Raw genomic sequence first — 12233 nt, forward strand, 5'->3', positions numbered from 1 at the left:
AGGGGGAATAGGATAGGAGGTTTCTGGAGGGGAAACCAGGAAATGAGACAACATTTGAAATTTAATCAAATAAAATATCCAATAAAAGAAAAAAAATTTAAAAAGGAAAAAAGAGAAAGAAAACATTAGAGACAACTTCCACTAAGTCTTACTCTTGTACATTCCACAGGAACACCAAGCTATACACCCTTAACTTAAATATAAGGTCCTAGCACAGACCCATACATATTCCTTATTTATTTTGGTTATTAATTATTAATTAATAAATTCACTTTACATCCCAACATCAGCCTCCCACTGCCAGTGTTCCCCTCTTCCAGGTCCTTTCCCTATTCCCCACTCTTATCCTCTCAGAAATGAAAGCTCCTCACTGAATATCAATCCCTCTCACACAATTCCCCAACCCTATCCTTCCATCCTCCTCAAACCTCCACATACTGCAGGGCTAGGCACATCCTCTCTTACTGAGGACAGACAAAGCAGCCTAGTTACACGAAGGATCCACATGCAAACAACAAACTCAGGGACAGCTTCTGCTCCAGGGTCCATATTTGTTGCTTTGGTCTATGTGAACCCCTATAAGCCATGCTTAGTTGATTTTGTCAGCCTTGTTTTCCTGGTGTCTTCAACCCCTCTAGGTCCAAGAATCCTTTCTCCCCCTCTTCTGGCTCCAGGTTCCATTGATTCCACTTAGTGTTTGTTGTGGGTCTCAGTATCTGCACTCATTAGTTGCTGGATGACAAGTCTCTGATGACAATCCGGCTAGGCACCCATCTCTGAGTTTAACAGAATAACATGAGGAATCATGTCATTGACTTAATTTTTTAAAATATGTGTTTGGTTCTATCCTGATTTATTGGGCTGTCCTGCCTCTGGTTCCTGGATATCCAGGCAGTATCAGGCATGGGCTTCCTCTAGTGCTGTGGGCCTAAAGTCAGACCATTGGTTGGCCACTCCCATGAGCTTCATGCCACCATGACACAAGCAAGTATTTCAGGAAGGACAGTTTATAGGTCGAAGGTTTTGTGACTGGGTTGAGGAACCAGTCCCATCTGCCCTACAATAACATGGCATGGAACAGAAGTTAAAGAAGTATAGGGTATGAACTTAAAAGACAACAAAATGGGAGAGTGTAAGGAAGGAAAAGAGAGGAAGGATATAATGTTATATTTCCAAAAACGTTAATATATTAATATGTATTAAAATACATGTATAAACTATAGGATGTGTTAGTTCAGTGGTTAATAAGAGCTCACACAGAGTGACTTAAATGATTAGTGATTATCAGTAAAACAATTTAGGGGAATTTTTGAAGGTTATGATAATTGTTCCCTTTCTCTGCATGTACAAAAATGGTATTGGCAAATAACAATTTAAAGCCAATCTGGTAACTACAGTAATTGTAAGATAGTATTGAAGGATTTCATCTTTTGCTCCTTTAATCTGTACTAATTTTATTTGACTTAGGATAATTTAATGAGATGAGTGGTTCCTAGTATTGGGTTCAAAGAATCATCTTGAAACAGTTGAGTTGAACAAGCTTCCAGGTAACAACGGAGCAAACGCAAAAGGTAGTAATCTCTGGGCAGAGACTAAAGCCATAACCATTGAGGAATACTGCTTTTCTCATACAGCCTGTATCCACCTTCTTAGGAAAGGAACAGCCTGTTATTGGCTCCTCCTACAGCAATTATCAGTCAAGAAACTGCTCCCACAAACATGACAACAAGCCATTCTGACTGAGGCAATTTTTCACTTGAAACCCTGTCATATAACTCTAGCCAATGTCCATAAACCAGCTGAAGCCAAGTGGGCCACACTAGGAAACAAGCTTTATAGCAAGCATTTGGGGGAACATTCCATATTTCAAATGATGACAATCAGGGTGAGAAAGTGGACAGAATTTAAAAGAGAGTTAAGTCAAGCTGATCTGTTTCTTCATGGGTTGTCTGAATCACTGAAAATGTGTGTTTATGTAAGTGTTAGAGGGGAGTGAATTTGTTGTCTCTGACCAGTATAAACTCATTTCTTATCATACATGAATATTTTAACAGAATCATTTAATTTTACTTACTTTTGCTGTTTGACTGAATAAGAATATTCTATTGATATCAGGTGCTAAGTCAATGATTACAGGAAAAGCAAACATGTAGGTACTGGATAAAAATTGATTTCATCTAAAAATATATATTTCTCTTGGATATTTTACATCTACTTTTTCCCTCTAGTTCCAAGTTCCCCCTTCCCTTTGATACCTCTGATGTCACAGTGCTCTGTGGATTGCTAGTCTGCTGATTCCCTCATGTACACTTTACCCTTGATTCATTGTTTTTTCCCAGAATGCTTGTTGAGTTACCACATGCACGTCAATGAAATTACAAATACATTATCAAGCCTTACCCTTTTATTTCCTTTCAGCCCCCAATCCTACAAACCTTCAAATAAATTTAAAGCTTTAATTTTTCAGTTCCTATGATAGTTTTCTTTTTACAACCTGTGATGATTTTCTACTTTCTTATAGAATAAGTACTCTCCAAATTCTAGAATGCATCCTCCATAATATAAAACTAATTCTTACTAGAATTTTCCCATTATGACAATAATGCATACAAAAGTGAGATTTCACATATTTATTTAAAGAGTTCTTTGATTTATCTCTAAATTCTTATCATCCTATCTGTATTGCATATAATATAAAAGCATTCTAGATTAATGCCCTTTCTATTTTATTGACTTGTATTTCATCAGACCTTCAGTACTGCATCAAAAAGATATAAGGAGTACACAAATCTAGATAACAATAGATATCTTCTCATGTTTAAAAAATTTTGTACCTTCTGCAGCATCATCTGCTATGTTAAGTTTAATAAGGTAATTTGCATATTCATAAAAACTTATTTCACAGGTTCAGCTGAAACTCCCAGAATTTTTCTCAATTTTTGTCCTTGAGGTACCCCCAAGCAGAAATACCTGATTCGCAACAGAATGTAACTTGAACCGTATTATGTAATACACTTTACTTATAGAAATTCTGTGTCACTATTTTTCATTTTCCTTCATGTTCAAATTCTGAGAAAGCCACAGGTGTTGATATGCAGTACATGGAGAAAGGCAGAAATATCATAAGAACAGATGAGATCTGCCTTCCCTGTTGTGAGACCTTAATAACTGGAGGAAATGGAGAGTCTGAGGTAACTTGTGCATGAGAGGAATTGTCAGTACCATAGGGACCTGAACATGTGGAATTTGTCTGAGATGGTGTTAAGGAGGAGTATGCTTGAAGACAGTTCTTGGAGAAATATAGAGACAGTTCATACTTGTATCCTAATAGAGTTCTGGAATGTTTAAAAGGTATGGTACTTAGAAAGACTTCACTTGTACACTTTTGTCTTTCTTGTCATTAGACTGAAAATTTGCTTGTAAAGAGCCACTTGCTCTCAAAGCCTATCTCCAAAATCTTCTTGGTCAAATGTACTTACTGATCAAACATGCTCTTTTCTTTGCATGTAGTTCATCCATCTTGATCTTTTATTCTAGAGTAAATTATCAAGTGTCTTATTGTTAAACCAAACCATTAAGTTTAGAAGTTTTCCCAGGAATATCACAATACCATAAATCAATTTTATATTAAATGGACAAAGTAATCTATGACCAATTTTAATTTTGGATATGACTGTTTTTTATTCACCTCTCATACAATACATTCTGTCCACTGCTTACCCCTTCTCTATTACTCCAAGTTTCTCTCTTCCACCTCCCTTTTTCCATAGATCCACTGCACCTCTGTTTCCCTTCAGGAAAGTGTAGACCTCCTAGGTATATTAAGATCATAGCAAGGTGCAGTAAGTCTAGGTGTAAACTCTAATACCAAAAGTGAATGAGGCAACCTAGTATGACGAAAAGGGTCTCAAGAGCAGACAAAAGAGTCAGAGATACACCCCTACACACACACACACACACACACACCTTTACACACACACACACACATACACACACACACACACACACCCCTACACACACACACACACACACACACACACACACATACTTTTACATTTAGGAGTCTTACAAAGATCTCATTTCTAAAGGAATTCATTTTATTTTTTTAAAGAGCATTCCATTATGCACATATATGCATGCAAAAGATAAAAATCAAAGAAAGGAAGCACTGATAATCTGGATCATCAGGGACTATCCTAGTAATAGCTGGATGGATATGTGCTTAGCAGTCATTGTTCTGGATGATGCGACACTTCAGGACTTCAAGGTAATTGGCAATTTTGTCAGTATCACTAGCCAGGCATTGGAGTAGGTTACTAATAGCAAAGCGGCGGGTATCTTCATCAGTAGACCTCACATCTGCCAGTCCCATCCAAGCAGGGTAGAAATTTTCTTCAGCTCCAGGATGAACCTTATCACCAAAAAAGATTATATTATTTGTTGTAGTCAGTTTTTATGCCTTCCTTGTGTTTCTGTGTGAGTGCATGTGTGTGTGTGTGTATGTGTGTGTGTTGCTTGTACATGAGTATCAATGTATGTAAGTTTGTGCAGACATTAATTTGAAGGTTACAAGTGAACTGGGATAGAGTTTTTTAGATTCCTTGTGTCTCTCCTGTGTGTACATTTTCTTTGAACATAGGTTCTCTTCTTTATCCAGGATTTGCATATTTCTGACTCACCACTAGGGAAAACAATCATGATGTTAAATGAATAAATCAATTAATTAATGGAAAAAATAAATAAAAAGTAAAAATAAAACAAACTGTAAGCTACCATTTCCCAATTTTGATGTAGATTCAGGTAAGTGTAGTCAGCCATTCATGCTTGTAAGGAGGGCTCTTATCGACTACTTCATCACCCAGCCCCAGCTCATATTCATTATATTTTTGAACAAAAGTTTGGAAAAATTTAGGAATAAAAGATTTCAGTCAAAATCAAGGCATTTTCCAAGTGACTGTAACTCCTATTGTGTTTTGATTGTCCTGGTATATGAAACTTCTCACTGGAAAACTTGCATGATGTCAACTTGCCAACAATTCTTTACTGTCAAAGCTGTGAACATGTTGGAAGCCTAAATTAACTATTTTGAATTAAGTATCTCTAGATTCATTTCTCATTACAACAAAATACCTCTTTCGTGTAAAAGGAAGGGAAGAAATTTAGAAGAAACACTCACCCTGACAAGGATTGCCTTGAGTTCTTCTAGAATATCTTGGTTTTTTTCATCCACTTCTTTGACTTTCAACAGCAAGGTTTCACAGGCTCCTTCAAGAGTAGCCATTGTATGCACAAGTTGTTTCAGAGGGTGGTACCAGGCTCGTGAAGTGCTGATCATCATCTTCAGAAGGACATCTGACTAATCAATGATCACCGAACATCAAGTTAAAAAATTGAAATACACCAAAGTACACACATGTGATATTTGTATGATCATGGGTTACTACAATATCTAGTTGTTTGAATGAGTGTATAGAAAATATTTTGGTACATAAAGCATTATAAAAATGGAAAATTTAATCCACAGACCTACAGTTTGCTAAAATAGAAAAATTACATCATATTTTTTCTGAGACCAAATTGATCATATTTTGTTTTTCATCTACATTCTACCATGCTGAACTCATGTGATCTTTTCTATTTTGTTATTTCTTTTGTTCATGAGAAATCAAAGCTTTCCTGATACTTGGTAGGTATCCACAGGACCTGATTTATATAAAAAAGACATTAGTATTACTAGTGTCAAATGTCACAAATCATTTTCATATCAAAACAATGAAATTAGTCACTCATATTCACATATCATTTTATATTATTCTATGATATTAAAAATACAATAAAGCAACACATCCTTAGAATTTTAATGGTTGACATTCGTTTCTTTCCCTGACCTCTGGTAAAGAAGCACATTTATGAGCATCTCCACTAAAAGAAATGTGGTACAGCATTCCCTTTAACAACACTGATGTAAAACTCATTGGAATCTAGAAACACAAATATCTTCCCTCACAGAGACTATATGCACAGTACCAAGATAACATGTAATATGTCCTCCAATTTAATCTACTTACTATGTTGTCTCTTAGCAACTCTAGTGGTAATTAAATTGGACCTTAGAGAGGAATCCAAATAAACATTCTACTATATATGTGTAAAGAACATCAAAGTATGAAGCAGGCCAAATTGTGATGGCAGAACAAGTTGCTGGGATTACTGTGGCATGATGATTAAGAATGATATCCTAAGGTGAATGAAGAACAGATTCACATCATTGCCTGCCATGCAAGTGGTGTAATAAGGGCTGTGTAATCCTTTGACAGTTTTCTTCATAATTGTCCTAATGATACATTTGTTAGAGGACTTTTATGAGGATTAAATGCATCAATGCAAATTTGAAGTGTCTAACTTTAAGAAAATGTTTCCTCTTTCATCCTTCTCTTCTTCCTTCATTATAATCCCATTTTTATTAATGGATATGGTTTCTGCCTAGGTGGTAGATGCTACTAATTAAACAATAAAAAACAAATTATATATTTGATATATGTACACATATTAAGCTTAGTTTGAATTATACTGAGATTTCTTCTGGCAGCAAGTCACTGTAGATAGATAACAATTACACATTAGAGCTGCCAGGATGTGTAGCCCCATCAACACAAAGGCACATGATAGTTGATGAGCACAGCCTCTTGTTTAACTCATTTCCAATTGTAGTAGAAATGGAGGTAGACCAGTCAGGGAGTAATGCACATGTAATGAAAAGTAAACAGAAATAGGATAGTACTGTATCTCAAAAAAAAAAAAAAAAAAAAAAAAAAAAAAAAAAAAAAAAAAGACATACTGGTCTGTTAAGAAACACACTGTGAGTGGAGGAGCCTTTTTTGTTATAAGGAATGCAACTGTATTTGCATGTCTTCTATATGTGTGAATGAATGCATATTCATCCCTAAATGGTCAATTTAAGAGTAGAGTAAGTACAATCCTACAAGCACAGCACTGGTTAAAACCAAACCAAACCAAACCAATCCAACCAACCAATCAACCAAACAAAAACTATCCTGGTTGTGGATCACTTATTAGTTTACTACAGTCTGAGCTAGCATAAATTTAACATAATTAATATCATGTTATTGTTTTTAACTGTTCATTCTTCTGCATATTATTGTTGGATATGTAAAGACCACTCCTATAATGCAGCTGTAATAACCTACAGCACAGTGAACCTTGTTTGTTGCTTCAGTTGTTTTAAGAACAACCAGGAATTGTGGGGTGGTGGGCTATGAGAAGCAGCTGGGTGCTTGGTTGAGCATAAGCCTGGAACCTCAGATCCTCATTGGAGTGCAAGAGTTCAGCTCTGCTCCTGGGCCCTGGTTCTTTTCATTTAGCTTCAGCCCACAACCACAGCCCCCACCCCCACCCCACGCCCCGCCCCCAACCCCCTTCCAGCCCCCCCAGAGGTCTATGGCCATTAGTCAGGAGGAACAGGCCTCAGGCCCTAGAGAGATTTACATACTAATGAGATGCCTGAGGCCAGAGGGTGGAACCAATTAAGCATTCATCCCCAGCCCCTCCCCCATCTCTCCCTCCCTTTTTAACTCAGTTATGCCCTGAGTTTCATGGGGGGTGGTGCATATCCAAATTCAATCATCATCCATCATGCCAATAAAGCTGTTTTGGAAATCCTGAACTTTTCGTGTTTATTGATGCCTGGAGAGCAACCATCATGGAGGTTGTCCCTGCATCCAGCCTGCCAGGTCCCGCAGCCAACACTACCACCTAGGAATGAAGAGTTACTTGTGTCTGTTGGATTTTCTCAATGCTTGCAGGAGTAGCAAGTGAAGTAGTGTGACAGGTGCTGGAGTTCTTCGCTTTGTAAATAAGGCTATGAGCAAATTTTGTGTCCTAGAAATAATAAAACATTTCAAATTATTGACGTTTCAAAAATAAATAAGTACAGTTATGATAATTACATAAATGTATTATATGGATGTACATCTTATAAAAATAAATAAGCATTACATAAAAGTTGAATAACTAAGCAAGGAAAACCTACTTACAGTTTTTCCCCTTAGATATGCAGTTTCATTTACAAAACTATCAGTCCAAATCACCAAATGTTTGAAATGTTGGAAGTATCTTACATATAACTTGAGCTAAATGATATAGAATAATGTATCCATATTTATGTATATATGTTTTCACTGTTGATCTAAGTTAATATATTTGTTTTAAATATGTATTTGAAATCATAACTCTCAATTACCAGTGAGTTTTTAATACCATCATATCAAATTCATAATAAACTTAGAAGGCAATTGTGATAGTGTGGTCAAAATTAATTATAGAACTCAAAGAACAACACAAAGAGGATACAGACAGATTGTATAGGCAGAGTAATTGGAAGTAGGCAGTGAGATTGTATCTCCCAGAAATGACAGGGTTACACACATGATACCACAACAAAATGTCTGCCTTGTTTATACTTGTTACAATAATAACATCAACAGACATGCTAAAAACTAAAGTGTTGGAATGTCAGTGGCCTAATAAACGAAGTAGATTTCCCTAGAGATGAAAACCTGTACTTAATTGTAGGACAGCAAAGCAAGATTAAATGTACTCACACAAACAATGTGTGTGTGTCTGTATTATCTATTAATGTATTTATATATTCATATATACTTGTTTTATTTTTATTTATTTAAATTTATATATTCATATATATTTAAATATATACAATATAAAATATCTTGTGAGATATATATATATATATATATATATATATATATATGCACAGCATAAAATGTCTTATATTTTCTATTTTATATATCATTCTATATCATTTAGCTCAAGTTATAAGTAAGACACTTCAAAATTTCAAACATTTAGTGATTTGGACTAATAGTTTATATATATATATATATGTATATACATATATTATACACATATGTATATATATACATATATATATACTTATATATGTTCATATGTATATATGTACATATATAAGTATATACATGTATATATATCACTTAGGTTTAACACTTGTGACCTCATTTGAAGGAATCACTTATGTGATTCACTCTTTATAACAGGGATATCTGAAGCTGAAAGCTTTTGAATGAATATAGGCTGAGAAAAACACTAATGAGTTTAAAGGACAATGGGGATGAATATTCCTCACAAATCTCTAGGTATAGTCTCATGACTCCCAATTCTGTGTTGAAGTCATCTCTGTTTTTCTACAGTGAGTGACTCTTATCAGACCCTGGGTCTCCACTAGGAAGACAACATATATTGATTCTAAACCATCTTTCCCTATGTCATTAGAAAATTGTCAGTGAAAATCTATAGATAATTGAGGTTAACTAAACAGCTTTTTGTTGTTTGTTCTATACTCAGTGTCAGATTAGTTCATTTGTAATTTCCCCATACACTGCAATGCATATATCTTATACTCAATTTCTGTTAAGTTCAGGATAATCATGAAAACTAGACCCTCCACACAAGACCAGGAAATCAGAGTTCTTTTCTAGCCTTACTTTTAAGACTTAATGTCTAAATTCAAGTTGAAAGATACTCATATTTTACAAAAATATAGCAAATATTAAAATAACATTTATTTATAAAATTACTTAATGCCATTTTAAATTTTACAAATCTTTGAGATTTCATCAATTTCTCCACTCTCTATATACCATTCCTTAATATGTGTTAGCTTTTAGAAACCCTATGAATGTATATTATCTGAAAATTTTCTATGATATGTTTTGGTATAATTTGTCGAATTTTTGAATAGGTCATTATAGAAGAAACTAGATTAAAATGAAGTACTTACAAACTCCTCAGACAGTTGTGTTGCGAGGTTCGAGATGTATTGAGCAGTGAAAATAGCACTATCAAAGAGTTCTTCAATGGGTATCTCATTGTATTCTTCCATGTCAAAGCACACTGACATAGAGTACACATTCTCCCAAAGGAGAAGGTTTGACACTAGCAGCATCTGAAGCATCCCTGTGATAAAGAGAGAAATTGTGCAGCACCAACCCTGACCAGCAGGAATTAAGACAGGGAACAACTGGTTCCTTCTCACAGCAGTTTACTCAGGATGCTTAGCAGTTTGTAGTCAAGATGGCAAGCCTGCAATCCCTTCCCGGGTGCAGCTTATAAACCCTGCCAGGAGCCCATGAATTCACGCCATGTATCATCTCTCCATAGGCTCATGATGCTTGCATAAGATCAGGCCATCTTGAAGCACAGCCTTCACACCTAATAAGGACTTGTTTATCACTCGGCCCTCTGGTGGCCATCACCATCTTGGGGCAAGGTTCTTATGGCACCTAACAAGAAATCACACCCAGATGATTCATGCAAACGAAGTTGCCAGGTTTAGCCTGCCTAGCAAGCTCTGTTCTGGAGGTCCTGTGCTGCATAATGTACTTCTGTATATCTGAAGTGGGGAATAATCTTTGTCCACTATAAAAATGGAGGTGGTATTTAAATTTCCCACACATATAGTTTGAAAGTTGGTTGATTTTCTCAATCTTTACTTGTTCTTGAAGTACTTTCTCATTTTATAAACAATTGGAACTTACATTAATTCTGATCCACAATATTTAGTCCTTCACATATTATAATAATTTGTTACTTGATGATCATTTTAATTTAGTCTCTAAAAATTTATAGTATTTTAAAGTAAATATCCAATGTCAGATTTTAATAAATGATGTCAAAAGGAGCATAGATATATTTCCATCATCTTCATTTCTGATGAGAATAAACACATTATTGCTGGGTTACTGGCAATGAAGATGAAGAGAATCTGGTCATAAATATGATTTCACAGCCTCGAGTTGCCAGGTCACAATGATTATCATATGCTCTGACAATTTTACCAAACCACTTGATGTTTTTACTCTAAACTTTATTTGTGAGTACACTGTATTGTTTAAATGTTATCAAACTGTATTGACTGTATAAGGTTGAAACATGGAAATGATATCCCTATAGTCCTATTATGAGTACTGTGAGAGTCAATATATCAACACCACAGAGTCATCACTTCATCTTATCACATAGTGGACACCTGTGCATCTTTGTGGCATAGAATTCCACAGGCCCAAATTTTGCCATCCAAGATCATTTTTTTTAATTACAAGGAATAACACTCCCTTGATTATCCTTTATCACATCACTACAGAAACCCTGGGAGACTTCATGTTATCTGAATATCTTCCTCTAAAACACTTACATTTAAATATTTAAAATTGATCAGTCATGATTTCATTGATTTGTAGGTTTAGGAATAGTCATAGTATTTCAGCTTTTCAATATGTACAGTCTCAAAAAGATTGAAACATGTAAATGGCATGCTAATATCTCTCTTTTAAAAACTATGCATTATATGTTATAATTATAATCATTCAAATGTTTATTAAATCAAAAGAATTAAAATTGTTCTAATGCAGTTCATGTTAAACTATGCACTTCTTTAACATAGTAAGTAATGTTTAGACAGTTAACCCATGGTGTTGGTAAAAATTCAAAAACATTTTTGTTCATGTGATCATTAATACATGAAAGAACTAAGGATGAATGTCTATATTGGGGTTTACTTAACTATTACTGCAAAAAATAATGGTCACAATAAGCAACCAAACAACCAAACAACAACAACAAATCATACATACTTCCTTCATCAAGAATTATTTATTAAGGAAAAAACTTGTATTTTTTTTGGATTATGATGTAATTATCTTAATTTTCCTTTCCTCTTAACCTTTGAGACCCAATATACTCCTTCTTTCTTTTTTAAATTCATAGCCTATTTTTGATTAATTGTAATTATATGCATAGTGGCATAATGTGAATATACATTCATCTATAGAATCAGGTAAGTCTGAATGCATGTTTTCATGGCTGATAATTTGGTAGGGCAAAACAATTATTGTGATCTTATTTCTCCTATTCTTTTGAACATGTGAGACAGTCCTAAAATATTTCTAAAACACAAATTATATTTTATAAGAACTTAATTTTTATACAAACTTTCACAAATGCAAATAACATATATCTAACATATATCTAGGTAAATGCTAGTATTAATGCCTAAAAATATATCTATCAATATTCTAAACCTTGAAATAGTCCAAAAATATATATAATATCCAATTTGAACAAACAATATTTTAGCTACAGAATAAAAAGAAGAGATCATTCAATTATACTAATTAGTT

General features: G+C 34.5%; 1 protein-coding gene across 1 annotated transcript; it reads right to left on the reverse strand.

Annotated features, from left to right (window-relative positions):
- Nucleotides 1-4117: 4117 nt before the first annotated feature.
- Nucleotides 4118-10120, reverse strand: LOC117713342 (prolactin-like). The gene is made up of 4 exons (XM_034509574.2): nucleotides 9836-10120; nucleotides 7792-7899; nucleotides 5177-5356; nucleotides 4118-4411 (listed from the first exon to the last, which is right to left on the reverse strand). The coding sequence occupies exons 1-4, from the start codon at nucleotides 10007-10009 to the stop codon at nucleotides 4223-4225; spliced, it is 651 nt and encodes a 216-aa protein (XP_034365465.2). The 5' UTR covers nucleotides 10010-10120; the 3' UTR covers nucleotides 4118-4222.
- Between the last annotated feature and the right edge of the window lie 2113 nt (nucleotides 10121-12233).

The sequence above is a fragment of the Arvicanthis niloticus genome, chromosome 8, assembly GCF_011762505.2.
Source record: "Arvicanthis niloticus isolate mArvNil1 chromosome 8, mArvNil1.pat.X, whole genome shotgun sequence".
Taxonomy (NCBI): Eukaryota; Metazoa; Chordata; class Mammalia; order Rodentia; family Muridae; genus Arvicanthis; species Arvicanthis niloticus.